Source organism: Acyrthosiphon pisum, chromosome A1 (genome assembly GCF_005508785.2).
Source record: "Acyrthosiphon pisum isolate AL4f chromosome A1, pea_aphid_22Mar2018_4r6ur, whole genome shotgun sequence".
Taxonomy (NCBI): Eukaryota; Metazoa; Arthropoda; class Insecta; order Hemiptera; family Aphididae; genus Acyrthosiphon; species Acyrthosiphon pisum.
Genome location: NC_042494.1, coordinates 12,402,716 through 12,423,186, shown reverse-complemented (window position 1 = coordinate 12,423,186; position 20,471 = coordinate 12,402,716). Strand labels below are relative to the sequence as shown.

The following is a 20,471-nucleotide window of genomic DNA, read 5'->3' as shown; positions in this document are numbered from 1 at the left end:
AGGTACCTATCTCGGCGTCATCGCTGAACAATTTGCCATTATTAGCCAGTACGAAATCAGTTCGGCCTGCAGTCGACGTCGGTTTAGCAATAAACAGAGGTGCACTCTCATCGCGTACATGGAAATTAATATCGCACAATATAATTATATTACAAGCAGGTACGTAAAGGCATAGTTTTCGGGTCTGTTGCGATGCTGTTTCGGTTCGCTTTGGCGCTTGGCGTCTTATTGGCGTTTTGCGAAGCGCTGTCGCGGCAAAAGAGGATCGTTGGCGGATATCCTTCGCTGCTGCCGGAATCCGACGGCTTCAACGTCAGCCAACCATCCGGTAATCACGGTAATTCCCAGAACTACGAGAATATCGTGGTACAAGTGCAAGACGACTACCGGTCCGCCACGGTCACCGGCGTCGAGGAACCCGAAGGCTATCTAGCGTACAAAGGCATCAGGTACGCCGAACCACCTGTGGGAAGACTCAGGTTTCAGGTAAGGCCAAGACGGGCGGTGTGCCTATTGAATGTTTAAAAAAATTTATCTGCATCAGACCTTTTGTAGACTCCTATAATATATATGATATTTAGAGGTGAGCCGGCCCAACGGACATTATATAGCTTTCCATCCATCTGCCAAATATGTATATAAATTAGCCCTTGCGGTCGTCATTTTTTAGTTGACGATTTATTAATTTTTGAGTAAATACATTGATTAAGACAAAAAAAAAAACAAAAAAAAGGTTGTCTGCTTATTTTTGTATCTATCCAGAATTTGTATATCCACGCCATTATACTACAAGTAGGTAAATCGGTAAATGGACATTTTCCCCCCCAGACATTTCTCCCCCAACTGTTTTCGTTGTAGAAGGACGTTTCCTCCTTATTATATATATTTGATGCGGGCATCCCCCCCCCATTTTTTAAAAAAAAGTTTATTATTGATTAATAATTCTGAATTTAATAATACAATATTAATATGAAATTATTTTTTTTAAATAAAATATAAAATGCATAAACATTTTTTTATTCTTATAAATATAATAGATTATAATTTATTAATATATATGTTTGATTCACTGAACTACTTAAAACAATAATAATTTAAAAAAAATAAATATAAAATAAATTAAAATAAATAATTAATAAAAATGGCTAAACATTTCGACATAAAAATGATATATTTTGTAAAAAACATTTGATTACTGATTTTTTTGTTATTTCTAAACATATATTTTTTAGCCTTAGTTCATATATATATTTTTTGTTTGTTAAGAATGTACTAGTTTGAATTTTTAACAATTCAATAATTGCTTTTAAATTTGATTCAAGTAGTTCAGTTGATCATAAATATACATCTATAATTTATAATATTTATGAAAATATTTGAAAATATTAGATAATAATATAGGCAAAATAGAAATTTTTATAATAAATAATAAAATAATATTATTAAATAGTAAAAATAGTCAACTTTTTAAAAAAAGATGGTGGGAAATGTCTTACTAAACAGTCGGAGGGAAAATATCCGCGATTCGGTTAAACAGGTGGCTGTATAACATATTACCTTCCTACTAAGTAACCCCCATGGCCCATATAATATTACCACCTATCTATTATAATTTTAAATGACCAAGTATTTTTTAATAAGGTACCTATTTACATATATAGATTAATATATATACTAGATAGCTATAGACATGTACCTACCGATAAAAGTATAATGTACTTAGAGATAAACGAAGACAACAAAATGTGGCATGTCATGTTTTCCACAAAAATTATTTATCTTATTTTTAGCGTCCGTCTTTCGTTCGTCTTTCTGGAGAAGTCGATGCCACCAAATTTGGATCTCCTTGCCCACAGTTGAGTTCTGATGGCAGTGGACTGGTTGGAAGTGAAGATTGTTTATTTCTCAATGTGTTCACTCCATTGGTAAGGATTATTTATATATAGGTATTATTGTACATTTTCATTTCGTTAATCATGTCCTTACAGAAAAAACTCAATTATTCAAATATTCCAGTATTGATTTGGATACACGGAGGAGGTTTCTTTAGTGGTTCGGCTTTACAATATGGACCTGCTCATTTAGTGAAAAATAATATTATTGTAGTTACAATACAATATAGACTTGGATCATTAGGTAAAAATTATTAATTGTCTATATACGATCAATTTAAATAGGTACATTAAAAACTATATAATATTTAGGTTGGCTTACAAGTAATTTAAAACATCTTCCTGGAAATGTTGGATTGTTTGACATGAGTGCTGCTGTTCAATGGGTCAAAGATTATATTAATTATTTTAACGGAGATCCAGAACGAATAGTTGTATCTGGTCAAGGTAGTGCAGCTAGTGCTGTAACATTACTGACAATGTCAGATTTTACAAAAGGTACTTATTCAAATAATTGTAAAATAAAATATGAGATAATAAGTACTATGATTAAAAAATAAAAAATAATAACTTCAACAGGAATGATAAGCGGAGTTGTTGCAATGAGTGGTAGCCCACTGTCTGCATTTGCAGTAGACCCTGCGCCAAAACAAACATATCAAAATATGACTACATTACTAGGATGTGATCAATCTGCACCGTTAGAAGCAATTAGATGTTTACAAATGTTATCAATCCAAACCATTATTAACTCTGACTATAAATATCAGGTTAGTTAGTGAATATTTTTTCTAATTTTAAAAATGTACATTTAATCTTTATCTACTACTTAGAATACAAAATTAGGAAAAGAAGGATACTTAACTGGATTGGGTAGTTTGTTAAATGTTGGTCCTACCGTGGAAGGTTACAATGATGGCCGTTTTTTGCCAAATTTCATCCTAGATTCACCATTACGTTTATTGAAGAAACACAAATTACCCAAAATACCAATGCTTACTGGTGTTAATAAGTTAGAAACCAAATCAGGAATTTTGGGTAATCATTAATAATATAATAACTGTTAAATTATGATATGCTATTGTCATTTTTTTTAATGGAAGACATTTTGTGTACCAATTTACAAATTACATTTTTAGCAATTAACATAAATAAATAAGTATAATTCACTGTTTAATTTTAGGAAAATACCGAAATCAAGTAATTGATAATTTGAACAAAATACCAGACTATATTAATAAAGTACTACCACAGAAAGTGCTCAATACTAACACAGGTAATTCAATAAAATATTTGCTTATTAACGAAAAGTTTATAAGATAAAATAAATTAAAATTTAAGATACTTTTATATCGGTTAAATCAGTCTGTAGAAAATCTTCATATATAAATAAATATTGTACCTATATTATTATAATTATAAAATATTGAAAAATCAAATTCAAATTACCATTAAATTTATCAAAAAAACTTTTATGTTTTACACTTAAAAGAATTGATATTTTAAAATATTTAAAACATTTTTAACACTTACCAGTGGCATTACTTACTCCTGTGCTTGACCAGAAGAATGTATTCTATTTCTATGTAACAAAAAAGGTTTTGATACTTGCAGACAGGAACCTTCATGATTTTTTCGGATTCGGTTCTTTTAAAAAATAAAAATTTGATACCGGTCTCGGTTCTGGTACCGGTAAATACTGGTATTTAGAGGTATATATTTTTTTCAAAAAGTAAAAAAATACAAAGTATAAACTTCACACATCAACTATCTAAAATGATAAAATCAAATAATAGAATCTTAATTGGGTGAAAAGACTTAGTAAGCTTACTATAATTTTGTTTTAAAAAAGAAGGTTGGCTCATGTTGTAAGAAGTGGAAATTGTACAATAGGTATATAAAGATTTTTTTCTATTTTGAGTAAATAGGTACCTACTTCATTTAATACTTAACTGATGATTTTTAGTATAAATTAAAATGGCAAAATTATTTTTCTACTAAACGCTATTTTGATTAATTTACTTTTTCTTATTTCAAATTTTAAGTTTCAAAATCTGAATTAATTTTTAATAATTTTTGGTCTAATTTAATATGAGACCATAATATATTATATAATAAAAGATTGAAATATAATTTATTTTACTTTTTAATTTTAATCTAGGCAAGACATTAAAAATAGTATTTTTGGTGGTTTAAAAGACCAAATGTATAGTTTATTTTTCATGTAAAATTCAATATAATAAAAAATTTAAATAACCTTATGAACATAATTATATTCTGTATTTAAAAAACATGTTGACTGATTATTTTATCATTTACAACCAAATTTTATGAATCAACTATTATTATTTAATATGTATTACCTACCTAAATATTTCAAATAGCTAATTAAACTTGAACCCAAAAAAACCGAAAAATTATATTTCGACAATTATCGGTTCCGGTTCCGGTTTAGGTTCCTAAGAAATTTAAAAAAGGGGTTTTGGTAAGGTTTAAGTTCCAATATTTTCAATTTGTTCCGGTTAAAATACCGGTATTTTTAATTTCGGTTCCAAGCTCTGCTTGTAGATTGAAAAAAAAGTAAAATCATATCCATAAGAAAAAAGAAAAAAAAGAAGAGTCTGTTTATATCAGATTTTCATTTTATGCACAATTTATTTAAGATAGTTTATATAATACGTTAAATTGCAGGTTTATTTAAAAACGGAAGTGTAAATAATGCTCTAAAGAACTTATTTGAGAATATTGATTACTTAAATTTATTCACATCAAGACTTGAAACTGGGATTAAAGAGATTACAAAAGTTATGCAGGTAATTAAAAATACTTATGGTACATTTTAACATTCATAAAATATTATTTATTTACTATAAAATAAATGTTTTAGGGAACAACTGATGCATTATTCAACTTACCGGCATTCTTTACATCACATTTATGGTCAACACGTAGCAGTGCATACTTTTATAGTTTTGAACATAAACCCAGTATTAAATCTCCAGGAAAATGGTTTTTGCCAAACATATTGGGAAATCCCAATAAAGAAGTATCAAAAAATGACGGAACTAATTCTCAACATGTCGAAGATAATGGTGTAGTATATATTTTATTTTAAAAAGATTATTAAAAAAAAAAAATGTTTTAATTGAATTTGGATGAATAGGTGAGCCAGGCCACGGAGATGAATTGATATATTTGTATGATGTAAGATCCATTGAAGGTAAACAGATTTCGGGAACTGAACTAAAAGATAAAAAAGATATTGAAATGAGAAATAATTTTACATCATTAGTAGCAGAATTTGTAAAGAATGGGTAAATATTAAATTTAACACTGCATTAGGTATTACTCATATTACATCAAATAATAATTGATTACATTTTCAGAAAACCAAAATTAAAAATATTAGGAGATGAATGGCCTTCATTTACTTCTTCAAAACAATCAGACTATGTAGTACTCGGTGAGAATTCACGTATTGAAAATAAGTTCCGTTTTTGTGAAATGGGATTGTGGGGTGGCGTGCCAGACATATTACAATCAACATACTGCAACTTACCGGGAATAACTGATATATTGAAAACAGTCCCAGATTTATTACAAAACGGTGTGTTAGGTGATGTAACAGAAGGGGCGGTTAATTTACTATCTCTAAACACGATTGATGGACTATTAAAAAATGGTAATAATGGATTATTAGGTACTAATAATGGATTATTAGGTACTAATAATAATGGACTATTAGGTACTAATAATAATGGATTATTAGGTACTAATAATGAAGGCTTATTAGGTACTACTAATAATGGATTATTAGGTATTAATAAAAATGGAATGAGAGGTACGTTAAGCGGAAAAAAACCAGAGACCACTACCAAAACACCTAATTTGAACACACAAAAGCCAACTAATATATTAAGTGGCCTTGGCGTGCTTGGATAGTACACTAAACAACTTATGTATTTTGTATTCTATACTAAATTAAGACATAACGTAGTAATTACTAATGAATATATATATTTAGATTTTAATTTTGTGAATTTAATAATAACAATAATACAACTTTAATAATAATAAATTAAATATAATAAAATACTTATTTTTTATTTTTTTTTAAATCCTCAAATCGATTTAATAATTCGTCAAAATCAGTTTCTTCGTCATCATCTTTATCTTTAACATCACCAGTAGGTATATCTGTAGGTACACTAGGCAGGTCAGGTAAGTTTGAAAAACCCATATTTTTATTGGAAAAAATTGGATTTTTTGGAACAGGTTTAACTATATTAGCTGCTGGTGGTTTTGGAATCGGCTGCTGTTTAGGTGTAGGCAAAGTAGGTGTAGGCACTGTAGGTAATGAAGGTGGTATTTCAAAATCCAATGGAACTGAATCTAACATAGAACTCATAGTCTGCATATTCTAAAATTCACAAAGGAAAAGGTCAGATATGAATTATATAATATATGAATTGTATTACTACATTTACCGGATAATTTATGGGTGGCGCCTGAATTGGAGCCATGGGCTGTGATGGAAAACCAATAAACCCTGTAGGCCGTGTGGCATTTTCATTATTTGAATTTTTACCATCAAAAAGTATAGAATCTATACTATGAGATTGTTCATATTCTTGCATGACCTAATGAAAATTTAAACGTTTAAGTAAATCAAAAATAATTATTCTATGGTATACTATAAGACTTGCAAATTAATTTAAAAAAAGCCCATTTTAAATTCATAAATCTTTTTGTTAACTTTGTTTTAAGTGTTTAAATTATTAAAATTCACAATAAACAATTAGAAATTATCACAGTATTGAGTATCAGTACTTTATCAATTATCTTACTTGTAAGTCAGGTTCATAGGGCACATTGTAATTTTTAGAAATTTCAATTAAATATTTCTCCACTAATATCTTTGGCGGTGGCCTTAAACTCAACTTATGCTTGAGTTTTTCAGATACAGTATCCATGTTTTCTGCTCTGCATGCCTATAAGATAAAAAGATAATATAATGGATGACAGTTATTGTTAACTCACTGAATTAGGTATAGGTAAAATATAATAATATAAAAAGTATAGCTTAATCCAAAACAGTGGCGCCCAAGATATATTTTTCAGGTGTAACAAGAAATAATTTTACCCACCCACTCACATACTCATAATTATATTATTTTATACATTTTATCATATTTTAATTGATAATATTAATAAATATTAAGGTATAAACCATTATATCTGTGATTAATAATGAACATATTTCAAGTTAATTAATTTATGTTATTATACCCACCCACCCATTACTTTCAAGGTGTAGCGACCGCTACACCTAGTAATAGTGTTGGGCGCCACTAATCCAAAATGTTTATTAGATAATGATCGACATAATAATAGTAATAAAAATATGAGAAATTCTAATTTTAATATTTCTTGATAACAAATATATATGCAAACATGAAATGAAAAATTATAATTTTTTTTGATTAGTATATTAATTATAAGAATTACATTTTATAAATGAAACTTAATGTATTAATTCTTTATCAATTAAAATTATTATTTAATTTGAATAAAATAAATAAATAAATAACAAATATTTAATTATTTTTCATTATAGTAAATATTATTGTTTGATCATAATCTAACAACATAGGTAATACTCTACATGGCACACACAATATATATGTAAAATGCGTACATTTAAATTATTTCCCCTATCAATTTAACCGATATAAGAGTCATAATAGTCTAATATAATACGTTATCTACATAGACAAAAATGAGATGGACCCTGTGGTAGAAATTAAAACTTAATAATTAACAGATAGGTATACTTAAGTCATTAAGACTATGTCCAGTGATTGTGTACAAATTATTTAACATTTGTATTTTAGAAAAATAAGTTCATAATAATTTATAACATACAAAAAATGAAAAAGAAGAATATTGTAAGATAAATTTAGTAAAGGCTTAGATAGATTTTTAATAATGAAAAAAAAAAATGATTATTTACTGTCAACATAGTTTATAGTGTAAAATTATTTTACTATATTTAAGAGGATACCTAATCAATTAAAAATTATCATAACTCACTTAAAAACTGAATTATCATAAAAAAAACCACATATATAACACAGACAATGTTCATGAAGTTTCGTAATAGGTTTATTCGCTCTAATTTTTAAACTAACGGAGTAAAGCATATAGTAAATTTGCTATGTTATGCACTTATAAGATAGTGACAACAAATATCTGTGTGGCGTCCTCTCAATAAAGTAATTCATTAAAATTAATGATTATTGTAGAGGTACTATATTTACCTCAGTATACTTTTTACCAAATTTTTGTGTTAATTGATCAGATATCACTTTCATTTCACTAATATCAGCTTGAATATGAGGAGCTACCCATAATAAACTGGAAACTGATTCTTGAAGGGAAGAATCCAAAATTCTAAAAACAAAAATATCAAAATTGTTAGTTCATTTAATGATAAAAAAAGGTGGATAAGTGGATGTCGCTCTGCTGTACAGTAGGTTACAAGTGGGTCACTGTATAACGGATAGTCTTAAATTTGAATTCAATGATATAATATCACTGTATAAGAAAAACGATTCTGAGCGGAGACGGTATGTCAGTATAGGTATAAGATATATTTTATACTTATCAGTTATATATAGTATTAAAAAAAAAATTGACCAATAACAGGTATCTATAATAAATTCAAAATTAATCATATCACAATATCCATTAGGTAACGCGTTATACATCAACAACAAACCGTGATACTATCATAAATATATAATAGTATACTTTAGAAGTTTCAAGTATACCCAAGAATAATATTAAATAGATAAAAAGAGTTTTATCAACAGATAAAAAGAGTTTTATCAACAGATAAAAAGAGTTTTATCAACAGATAAAAAGAGTTTTATCAACAGATAAAACTTTATTGATATTTATAGAAAAAAAAACTAAAAAAATTGAAAACTGACAATGTCCTTAAACAGCTCAAAAAGTCAAATTATTTTCAAAATTTTATCGTGTATAGAAAATACTAATATAAACATTCAGTGAAATTTTCAAGTATCTACAGTCATTCGTTTTTTAATTACAACAAAATAAGATAATCGTTACGTGAGAAATCAAGTGAATATCAATTAATGTTGTAAAAATATGAATTTCAAACGCTCATAAAAATTTAATTTGACTTGCTTGTAGACATTTTTTTTTGTAAAAAGGTAGACAAACTTATGAGGAATCTTGTATTACATTTTGAAATCTTAGATTTAAAAAGAAAATTTTTCATGAATTTCTAACTAAAAATAATTTGCAAATTTTTGTCATTTTTACGTATTTTGTCAATATTTGAATTTTAGATGCTTCTAAAAAAAAATTGTGATTATTGATTTTAATTTTTTTCATCTGCCTTTGAAACAATACAATAGGAACCTTCTATTAAATTTTCAAGCTTTTTTAACCAACAAATAAAATTTTATCGATATTTATAGAAAAAAAACTAAAAAAAATGGAAACTGAAAATGTCCGTAAGGAGCTCAAAATAATTTGAAAATGTTATGGTGTATAGAAAATGCTAATATAAACATTCAGTCAAAATTTCATGTACCTACGGTCGTTTGTTTAAGAGTTGCACCAAAAACCAAAATCAATTTTCTCGAAAACAGATTTTGCATATAAATTCCCGTTTTTCCTTAATTCTTCTTTTGTTTTTCACGGCGCTTTTGAAAACTACTGGAAAATGTTCACTTTTGACCCCCCCAAAGTACCAACTAGATTCACTTTCCTATCAGAAAAGATACTGTTGAAGAAAATCCAAGCACTTTTACTATAGTAAAAGGTGATGACAGACACAAAAAAAAAATAAAAAAACACACACATCATTGTAAACTCAATACATTCATCGTTCCACTCAGAATCTAAAAAACTTAAAAATGTAATGGCTAAATTAATTCTTAGTTACAGGTAAATTGTCCACAGAAACATTAATTAAATGATTTACCGAGACTTTATTTTCATATTCAATGTTAATTTATAATTAGGTATGTCATAATATTATATTATAAGCATCTACATAACCACTGACTTTAGTTTTGTAATATGAATGCAAAGAATGTATTTGGTCAATTTAAATGCCACTCTACCAGAACTTGGATTTATGTATATTAGGTATGTATGATAGTAATTTAATTGTAGATTATATCAAAAGCTCTTAGTGTGACAAATTAAAAAATGGTTTCATTTTCATCCACGTACGCTAAGTTTCCAAACATAAAAATGTACCTAATATAGGTAGTTTAGTTATTTACTTTGATTGTTGTAAGAGACCAAATCTGGATAACAAAGCGTCACAAAACATCTCGACAATTTCTAGTGCTTCAACAAAGTAGTCTTCGCGTATGATATGTTCAACTCTTATTTTGGCACGTTCACTCTTCCCTGCTGCTACCATATCTGCAATTTCTTTACGCGCTTTTTGAGCTAGTTCAGTTTTCTTCTTTTCCAATAACTTCAGGCGATTTAGCGCCAATCTCAAGTTGGTCTTCAGTTTCGAATAATTGGCGTCCGATGAAAACATCGTAAATCGTCAAACGGCAATAAATTACTATAAAATGTATAAAACAATAAGGAACAGTAAACAGGTGGTTCAGAAAAATTTAGAGTCCTGATCTAGACCAATTTACTACTTGTTATGAATCATGATTACTCAGTACTCACAATAATCACAATTCTAGTCGGATTGTCGGTCGTCGGAGTACGGAACTACAGTCTACAGACCACGGGCGTTAAACTTAAAACCACGAATTAAATATATTATTTAACTTATAGAGATAAAAATCAATGAGTCATAACTCATAACACAAAACATTTTACGGCCATGAACATATTATTTTATTATGGTAAATAGTTAATAATATAATAGCACAGAACCATGAAAAGTGAGGGGGCCAATTCGCCAATAGATAAGAAACAGAAATAATTCTTCAAATGAAAATCACTACTAAGCGCTAGTAGTCAGTTAGCTCATTAGCAAGCTCCGTGGACTAAGTTTATTGACTGCTTAACAAATATATAGTAGGGGCCTACTTCAGTAAGTTCCTAGCTTAAAGATAATGTACAGACAACAGGTTAATCAACGACAACCTTATAGTATTTAGGTTTATGGACAAAACTTATTTTTTGGTGCACGAAATGTTAAAGATATTGTCACAGCAAGAATTACAGTTAACGCTTTTTCATTATGGTGATTTCTATTGGTACTATAAAATATATCAATATTTATCAGAGTATATTATTATGAAGACTAGAATATTCTAGACTTCATGGACCATGGACCATGGTGTACATTTACCACCATACTATTTTAAATTGTAGGCTATATCCTAAGATCTACTAAGACCGTGGTCCTATCCATTCTTTAGTATCCATGGGTAGTGCCCATGAATTCACGGCCATGTTCACACTTTTTTCAAATAGCATTAGGATTTTGAGAGTGTCGTACTACTTCTCCATTATGACTAATGTGTCTAAAGTAGACACGAATCAAGATTTAAGATACTATCTCGGATACTATCTTATATTGTGGTGGTAGAAGATGACTGATGAGCATATTGATCTAATTAATTATATGATAACGTTATCATATAGTTCAATGGATGAGCATTGCTAATAATTGATAAGTCATTGATAACGGAAATCTACATTCGAGTTCTGTATTCGACCGCATCGTGAAAATTAATAATTATTGCAAATTGCAAATTTGCTGTCCAACGACTTTACCCCGCACTCCAAATATCCTGACTTTCGACCAAATCTATATACATAAATATTCGTTCGCGGGCAATAATAAAAAATGAAAGGTCTTTTGGCACTGAGGAGGATTCAACATCGGCTGTACACAGATTTCGACGCCTTATGCCACATGATACTCGGACATGCACCTCCACCAGGTTAGCATATTTTTTTTCTAGACCCCTCTTTAATAGTTATTACTGGTTGAATGGTCGTCCTTTACGCATATTAATAATAATATTTTGTTTTATCATTTTCAGCTCTTTCTTTTGCAAGTCCTGCAGAAACACTCAAACCGTCCACCCCGGCTCTGACAAACGTTCAACGGCTTTTTGGAGACTCTATTCTTTGGGCAGTGCCCAAACACAGGCGTACAATTGAGAAAAGACTTAAACGCAAATTTGGTTGTATCGATGATTTTTATAAAATGCTAATGCCTCGCACAGATTTACTCACATGTAACCAATGCGGTCATAGTTATCAAAGACGCCATTTGTGTCGTGAGTGATGATAATATGTCCATAACTTTTTTAAATTTATAATATTTTGTATGTTTTTATTTCAGCAAATTGTTACAAGAGGGTTAAGGATGAAACCACAGAGTTTCAGGAAGTGATTGAAAAAGAATTAGGCTTAGAACCTATTGAACAGGAAGTAGTGGTTCTTTATAAAGGAGAGAGAACCAAACAACCAGTAGAAGGACATTGGAATGTAAGACTATTTGCCTATAAAATATTGTTAAATTATTAATATATTATTTTATTGTAGGGTAAAAGAATCATTGAACTTAAAAGAGAAAAACCGTCTTGGTTCTGTAGAAACTTATTACAAAGGACTACTATTGGCAACTCTGATTCAAAAGACGTACAACCATCAGAATTAGCTTAAGCTAGTTTTTTTTTTAGTATAAAATTGGTTGCAATTTTATTAATTTCCATTCACCTTCATCAATATATTAATAAAATCAAGTAGAATATATTACATTTATAAAAATTAACGAAATAAGAATTATTTATATATATACAATGGTTATTGATTGCTATTAACGTTTTTAATAGTGTCCAGATAAGCTATCAATTATAGTTTCAGGTTCTTCATCGGGAAAATGACTGCTTACGTGTTCAACTAATTTATCAAACATTTTATCGCCTTCAGCTCCCACAATATATAATTTACATAAAGGACATATACTATGGTTATCTGGCTTTGCACGAACCCCACAAATACAAGCTGTGGTAGAATCAAAAGTAGAATTTGTTAATGTTTCTGCATCTCGATACTCTGCTGAAGGCTTTATAACTTTGACTTCTGTATAAAAAGAAAAACATGATAAATTCATTAATTTGTATTGGATTCAAATAAATATAAAATAATGAGACTTACCCTCGACAAGCAGATTAAATCTTGAAGTGATATTCAATATTAAATCATTTTGATCGGCAAGTAAATGTTTAGCTAAGGTTAATTTTTCTTTGTATGCATTGAGTTCAGACAATAACATAGGCCAAGATTCATCATCTGAACTATACTGAAGACTTATTAAATCATCATCTGTATCCTAATAAATATTTAAAAGTTATTATGTCATACCAATTATCTAATATAGCAAAATATATACTCTTATAGCTTTAAAATAATAACTTGTTTTAAATCTAGAACTTAGACCAATTTAATTTAATTTTCTTATAAACGGGTTTTAAAAAACATGAATAATTTGACGCTATAAAACTATTAATCAAATTAACATGGAAAAAATATTATTAGTTTGTAAAAATCTTGGCAGTTAATTATGCAAGTGGTGTCGAACAGTATATAAAACAGAGGTTCAATTTAACGTGGGAAAATGTAGAGATAATTAATTTCATTATCAATAATTATTTTTTCGCGGTTATGAGGGTTGGTGGGTCGCGGATATATAATTTTTGAAAATTGAACCGGTTGATGAAATAAACTTTGACTTTAGTAATTTAAAATATACTCTATTCAGAATAAGAAAGGGTAGCGAGCGGCCGACTTGTGCACATGGACATGTGGCTTTGTTCCGAATGCCAAACCCGGTGAGCGAAGCATCTGATTGCCGACCTGTACCTATCCTATTCCAAATAGAGTATAATATATAATAGTTATTGAAAACAAACAAAATTATATTATGACATACCATAATGCAATTAGAATCCATCTTGAAATCAACATCTGAAAAAAATATATTTATTGATTTAACAAGATAATTTAAGATTGTAACTATTTTAAAATTATAATTTATATTAATTGACACTGCCAAAGTTTGTCTAATGAGATGATTCTTTAATTTGTTCAAGCATAAAAAATAATATAAACAAGTAGGTACCTCAAATTCAAATTTTTTTTCAAATATATGACAGATTGAGGTTATTGAAATTAAACTCATCAATATTGAGGTTTAAATCAAAGATTCAGTTGGATTGAAAATTAATAATTATGAAGGACTACCAAAGATATAATATCCAGCCATTATGCATATTATAGTGTTTTAAGTAATTTGAAAATAGTCTGGTCAATACTGATGAATGATGATATTATTGAAAATATTTTTCTGTTAGAAAAATCGGTTCCAGGAGTGTGAAGAGAGTTCAAGTGACAAATTATGATTATTTTCGTAATTTAACTATACAGTGAAATTATAAATGTGTTATATCTACTATTCTATAAAATATTTAAATAAACTACAATGGAAACTAAATGAATCAATAGATGCAAATTAAAAATAATTAATTATAGTATATTAAATACTGTAGTTGTAAAAATAACTATAGGTAGTATCATGTATTTTTATCTAATATGACTAGTGAGATCTGCCACATATCATTACATAGATACCTATTTAATATTATTTTGATGATCAACAAAATTGTTTGCTCGTACCATTATATTTTAAATAGTTGTCTATGATAGCTAAAGAGTTCTTCGGCTTGATTTTATCATTTGATTGAACTGCCGGATTATCTAATGATGATAATGTTGTCCACAATGTACGATTTTCGTTTGTAACAATTCTTAAATATTCGACCAACTGTTGCTTTTTGCAAGATAATTCTTGAACATTAACTTCTGAAGATTTGTTGTTGACCGTTTGACATGTACAGTGGCTTTTTATAGTAACATTTTCTTTTTCAACTATGTCTAATCGAGATTGTAGCTTTTCACAACGTTCTGCCAACATTTGGAGAGCAATACGCAATGCAGCAACTGACCCTGGATCGTCCGTTATTTTACCGCAAATTGTAGAGGACATGTTATTCAAATATATTAAACACTGTGAATATTTTATAAAAATGTAAGTACTAAACAGTATTGTTTTTACAAAATCTATAAGTTAATATATAAGAATTAATATTTAATAACTATTTATTGGGGTTCAAAAAAACAGAAAAAAATATTAAGATGTGCATACAAGGGTTACAAATACTTGTGAGTACCTATATATTATAAAATAATATATTTATAAGAACAAAAAAAAAAAAAGAAATAATTAGTTAAATATGTTGTTATTTTTTACATGGGTAAAACTAAGTAAAATAATACTGTAGAGTGTAGACTACAAGCTATATAATATTATTATTTAATATTTATTATGTATTCATCATAGATAAACTTATGTATAAACAATAACACTGGATAATAATTCCCGTTGATTTAATACTTATCACTGCGAGATACTTTCTGATAAAGTGATAACCTCAATACTGCATATTCAGTTGCCTATGGATTTCTTATGAGGAATTCGATAAATATATTTATTTTTTCCGGTATAAGATTCAAGATGTATTATAAATAAAATAAATAATAATATGATTTAATACTATAATTATGCTTAGTATGTAATTTTAAAACAAGTTATTAAAACATAATCATGTTTCTATTGAATAAAATAAAATATAATGTACCTTTTTTACACTTTTAAAAATTACCAAAATGTAACTGTAACTAACAGGTATCTTAGTAGGTACTTAGTGTTATACTGTTATATTGTTATAATAGTATCTCAAAAAAAGTTTATTCGAAATAATAGGATTTAAATTTGTAAAATCCATTGAAACATTTTTAAAATGTTGACGTAAAAGCAACGTAAAGAAAAATTAATTAGGAATATATTTTATGTCTCCATATAATATGAATGAGAATGTAATAAACACTTCTGAGATCATTAATTATTTAATATTTAAGTTACCTTTTCGTGCCCATCAAATTTTAAACGATTATTGATCAATTTTGGATAATCTGAATAATTATTGTTTTCGAACGATTTATCATAGTTTTTAAATAAAATATTTATGTAAGTTATAGATATCCACTAGATATAATATAATAGTATATCTATACAGGTATATTCGAAACTCCACTTGGGAAAAAATAGAGGAAGGTATTCTAACAGCATAAAGTATGTGCGGCTCTAAATAATTAATATACATGGCTATAATATAACCACGGGGTACTTCTTCCCCCCTCCCAAAACACTTATATGATTCCTCAAATATGTATTACCACAAACAAACTAACTTTTCATAACTTATTTTAACTACTTCTTTTAAAAGTTATAATCTTAAACGCACGTAAATGGTAGACTTTTGCAGGCGAAATTGAGGTAGGTAAGAACAAAATACATTGATAATATGAATGTAGAATGTGCCCATCGCCCACATTTTCCAATATAGGTACTCCGGTATAGTCCACCGTGTGCAACGTTCCGTCATCCATAAATCGGATTTCAAGTTTCAACGGATCACGCTGCGTTTCATCGGATCCGGTTCTCCGTCGAAACACATTGTTTTTTAACGATGGTGAGGCACATTATAACGCTAAACGCACCACAGTGTACCCTAAAACCTCATGCTCGTATCCAGACGAAAACGGATTAGAAAGGATGGTCTTGGCCGGAAAATCACCATTCTATTTAGTTTTTTCAAGGTGCAAATGTGCGAAAGTGCGCTACAACTTACAAACGAATTAATTAGTAGGTGGATGATTGCCAGTCTAAATATTTCGTATTGTTATTATATTTTATTAGCATTTTCTATACACCATAACATTTTCCAAATATTATGACTTATGAGCTCTTTACGGACATTTTCAGTTTCCATTTTTTTTTATTTTTTTTTTCTATAAATATCAATGAAATTTTATTTGTTGGTTAAAAAAGCTAGAAAATTTAATAGAAAGCACCTAGTACATTTTTTCAAAGGCAGATGAAAAAATTAAAAATCCATAGTCAAATAAGAGTTGAACATATCATACGCGAAGATTACTTTGTTGAAGCACTAGAAATTGTCGAGATGTTTTGCGACGCTTTGTTATCCAGATTTGGTCTCTTACAACAATCAAAGTAAATTACTAAACTACCTATATTAGGTACATTTTTATGTTCGGAAACTTAGGGTACGTGGATGAAAATGAAACCATTTTTTAATTTGTTACACTAAGAGCTTTTGATATAATCTACAATTAAATTACTATCATACATACCTAATATACATAAATCCAAGTTCTGGTAGAGTGGCATTTAAATTGACCAAATACATTCTTTGCATTCATATTACAAAACTAAAGTCAGTGGTTATGTAGATGCTTATAATATAATATTATGACATACCTAATTATAAATTAACATTGAATATGAAAATAAAGTCTCGGTAAATCATTTAATTAATGTTTCTATGGACAATTTACCTGTAACTAAGAATTAATTTAGCCATTACATTTTTAAGTTTTTTAGATTCTGAGTGGAACGATGAATGTATTGAGTTTACAATGATGTGTGTGTTTTTTTATTTTTTTTTTGTGTCTGTCATCACCTTTTACTATAGTAAAAGTGCTTGGATTTTCTTCAACAGTATCTTTTCTGATAGGAAAGTGAATCTAGTTGGTACTTTGAGGGGGTCAAAAGTGAACATTTTCCAGTAGTTTTCAAAAGCGCCGTGAAAAACAAAAGAAAAATTAAGAAAAAACGGGAATTTATAAGCAAAATCTGTTTTCGAGAAAATTGATTTTGGTTTTTGGTACAACTCTTAAACAAACGACCGTAGGTACATGCAATTTTGACTGAATGTTTATATTAGCATTTTCTATACACCATAACATTTTCAAATTATTTTGAGCTCCTTACGGACATTTTCAGTTTCCATTTTTTTTAGTTTTTTTTTCTATAAATATCGATAAAATTTTATTTGTTGGTTAAAAAAGCTTGAAAATTTAATAGAAGGTTCCTATTGTATTGTTTCAAAGGCAGATGAAAAAAATTAAAATTCATAGTCACAATTTTTTTTTAGAAGCATCTAAAATTCAAATATTGACAAAATACGTAAAAATGACAAAAATTTGCAAATTATTTTTAGTTAGAAATTCATGAAAAATTTTCTTTTTAAATCTAAGATTTCAAAATGTAATACAAGATTCCTCATAAGTTTGTCTACCTTTTTAAAAAAAAAAATGTCTACAAGCATGTCAAATTAAATTTTTATGAGCGTTTGAAATTCATATTTTTACAACATTAATTGATATTCACTCGATTTCTCACGTAACGATTATCTTATTTTGTTGTAATTAAAAAACGAATGACTGTAGATACTTGAAAATTTCACTGAATGTTTATATTAGTATTTTCTATACACGATAAAATTTTGAAAATAATTTGACTTTTTGAGCCGTTTAAGGACATTGTCAGTTTTCAATTTTTTTAGTTTTTTTTTCTATAAATATCAATAAAGTTTTATCTGTTGATAAAACTCTTTTTATCTATTTAATATTATTCTTGGGTATACTTGAAACTTCTAAAGTATACTATTATATATCTATGATAGTATCACGGTTTGTTGTTGATGTATAACGCGTTACCTAATGGATATTGTGATATGATTAATTTTGAATTTATTATAGATACCTGTTATTGGTCAATTTTTTTTTTAATACTATATATAACTGATAAGTATAAAATATATCTTATACCTATACTGACATACCGTCTCCGCTCAGAATCGTTTTTCTTATACAGTGATATTATATCATTGAATTCAAATTTAAGACTATCCGTTATACAGTGACCCACTTGTAACCTACTGTACAGCAGAGCGACATCCACTTACCCACCTTTTTTTTATCATTAAATGAACTAACAATTTTGATGTTTTTGTTTTTAGAATTTTGGATTCTTCCCTTCAAGAATCAGTTTCCAGTTTATTATGGGTAGCTCCTCATATTCAAGCTGATATTAGTGAAATGAAAGTGATATCTGATCAATTAACACAAAAATTTGGTAAAAAGTATACTGAGGTAAATATAGTACCTCTACAATAATCATTAATTTTAATGAATTACTTTATTGAGAGGACGCCACACAGATATTTGTTGTCACCATCTTATAAGTGCATAACATAGCAAATTTACTATATGCTTTACTCCGTTAGTTTAAAAATTAGAGCGAATAAACCTATTACGAAACTTCATGAACATTGTCTGTGTTATATATGTGGTTTTTTTATGATAATTTTTAATTGATTAGGTATCCTCTTAAATATAGTAAAATAATTTTACACTATAAACTATGTTGACAGTAAATAATCATTTTTTTTTTTCATTATTAAAAATCTATCTAAGCCTTTACTAAATTTATCTTACAATATTCTTCTTTTACATTTTTTGTATGTTAAAAATTATTATGAACTTATTTTTCTAAAATACAAATGTTAAATAATTTGTACACAATCACTGGACATAGTCTTAATGACTTTAGTATACCTATCTGTTAATTATTAAGTTTTAATTTCTACCACAAGGTCCATCTCATTTTTGTCTATGTAGATAAGATAACGTATTATATTAGACTATTATGACTCTTATATCGGTTAAATTAATAGGGGAAATAATTTAAATGTACGCATTTTACATATATATTGTGTGTGCCATGTAGAGTATTACCTATGTTGTTAGATTATGATCAAACAATAATATTTACTATAATGAAAAATAATTAAATATTTGTTATTTATTTATTTATTTATTTTATTCAAATTAAATAATAATTTTAATTGATAAAGAATTAATACATTAAGTTTCATTTATAAAATGTAATTCTTATAATTAATATACTAATCAAAAAAAATTATAATTTTTCATTTCATGTTTGCATATATATTTGTTATCAAGAAATATTAAAATTAGAATTTCTCATATTTTTATTACTATTATTATGTCGATCATTATCTAATAAACATTTTGGATTAGTGGCGCCCAACACTATTACTAAGTGTAGCGGTCGCTACACCTTGAAAGTAATGGGTGGGTGGGTATAATAACATAAATTAATTAACTTGAAATATGTTCATTATTAATCACAGATATAATGGTTTATACCTTAATATTTATTAATATTATCAATTAAAATATGATAAAATGTATAAAATAATATAATTATGAGTATGTGAGTGGGTGGGTGGGTAAAATTATTTCTTGTTACACCTGAAAAATATATCTTGGGCGCCACTGTTTTGGATTAAGCTATACTTTTTATATTATTATATTTTACCTATACCTAATTCAGTGAGTTAACAATAACTGTCATACATTATATTATCTTTTTATCTTATAGGCATGCAGAGCAGAAAACATGGATACTGTATCTGAAAAACTCAAGCATAAGTTGAGTTTAAGGCCACCGCCAAAGATATTAGTGGAGAAATATTTAATTGAAATTTCTAAAAATTACAATGTGCCCTATGAACCTGACTTACAAGTAAGATA

The 20,471-nt window shown here is 27.8% G+C and overlaps 5 protein-coding genes across 5 annotated transcripts in view; 3 read left to right on the top strand and 2 right to left on the bottom strand.

The window, feature by feature from the left end:
- LOC100161961 (fatty acyl-CoA hydrolase precursor, medium chain) lies at positions 1-5,987 on the top strand. The gene is made up of 11 exons (XM_008191241.3): positions 1-486; positions 1,791-1,925; positions 1,989-2,136; positions 2,205-2,390; positions 2,472-2,662; positions 2,726-2,930; positions 3,076-3,168; positions 4,584-4,705; positions 4,780-4,984; positions 5,056-5,206; positions 5,279-5,987. Exons 1-11 carry the CDS (start codon positions 193-195, stop codon positions 5,832-5,834), a joined length of 2,286 nt encoding a protein of 761 aa, XP_008189463.1. The 5' UTR covers positions 1-192; the 3' UTR covers positions 5,835-5,987.
- On the bottom strand, positions 5,896-10,851 carry LOC100159299 (KIAA0174-like). Its single transcript, NM_001161924.2, is given in 6 exon segments — positions 5,896-6,312; positions 6,380-6,532; positions 6,740-6,883; positions 8,213-8,345; positions 10,220-10,515; positions 10,629-10,851. Coding segments are annotated over 5 exon segments (1,023 nt in total). The 5' UTR covers positions 10,489-10,515; positions 10,629-10,851; the 3' UTR covers positions 5,896-5,988.
- Positions 10,852-11,616: 765 nt separating this feature from the next.
- LOC100168191 (39S ribosomal protein L32, mitochondrial) lies at positions 11,617-12,808 on the top strand. Its single transcript, NM_001293556.1, is given in 4 exon segments — positions 11,617-11,860; positions 11,963-12,202; positions 12,268-12,413; positions 12,471-12,808. Coding segments are annotated over 4 exon segments (603 nt in total). The 5' UTR covers positions 11,617-11,763; the 3' UTR covers positions 12,591-12,808.
- LOC100568465 lies at positions 12,722-15,072 on the bottom strand. Its single transcript, XM_003240800.4, has 4 exons — positions 14,604-15,072; positions 13,861-13,895; positions 13,086-13,260; positions 12,722-13,010 (listed from the first exon to the last, which is right to left on the bottom strand). Exons 1-4 carry the CDS (start codon positions 14,971-14,973, stop codon positions 12,754-12,756), a joined length of 837 nt encoding a protein of 278 aa, XP_003240848.1. The 5' UTR covers positions 14,974-15,072; the 3' UTR covers positions 12,722-12,753.
- A 1,852-nt stretch (positions 15,073-16,924) lies between these two features.
- The window catches only part of LOC100571566 (IST1 homolog), a 4,146-nt gene continuing 599 nt past the window's right edge, over positions 16,925-20,471 (top strand). The window contains exons 1-3 of the mRNA XM_003240821.1: positions 16,925-17,061; positions 18,872-19,004; positions 20,320-20,463. Of these exons, the coding sequence (XP_003240869.1) occupies positions 16,925-17,061; positions 18,872-19,004; positions 20,320-20,463 (414 nt within the window). The remainder of the gene's footprint in view (positions 17,062-18,871; positions 19,005-20,319; positions 20,464-20,471) is intronic.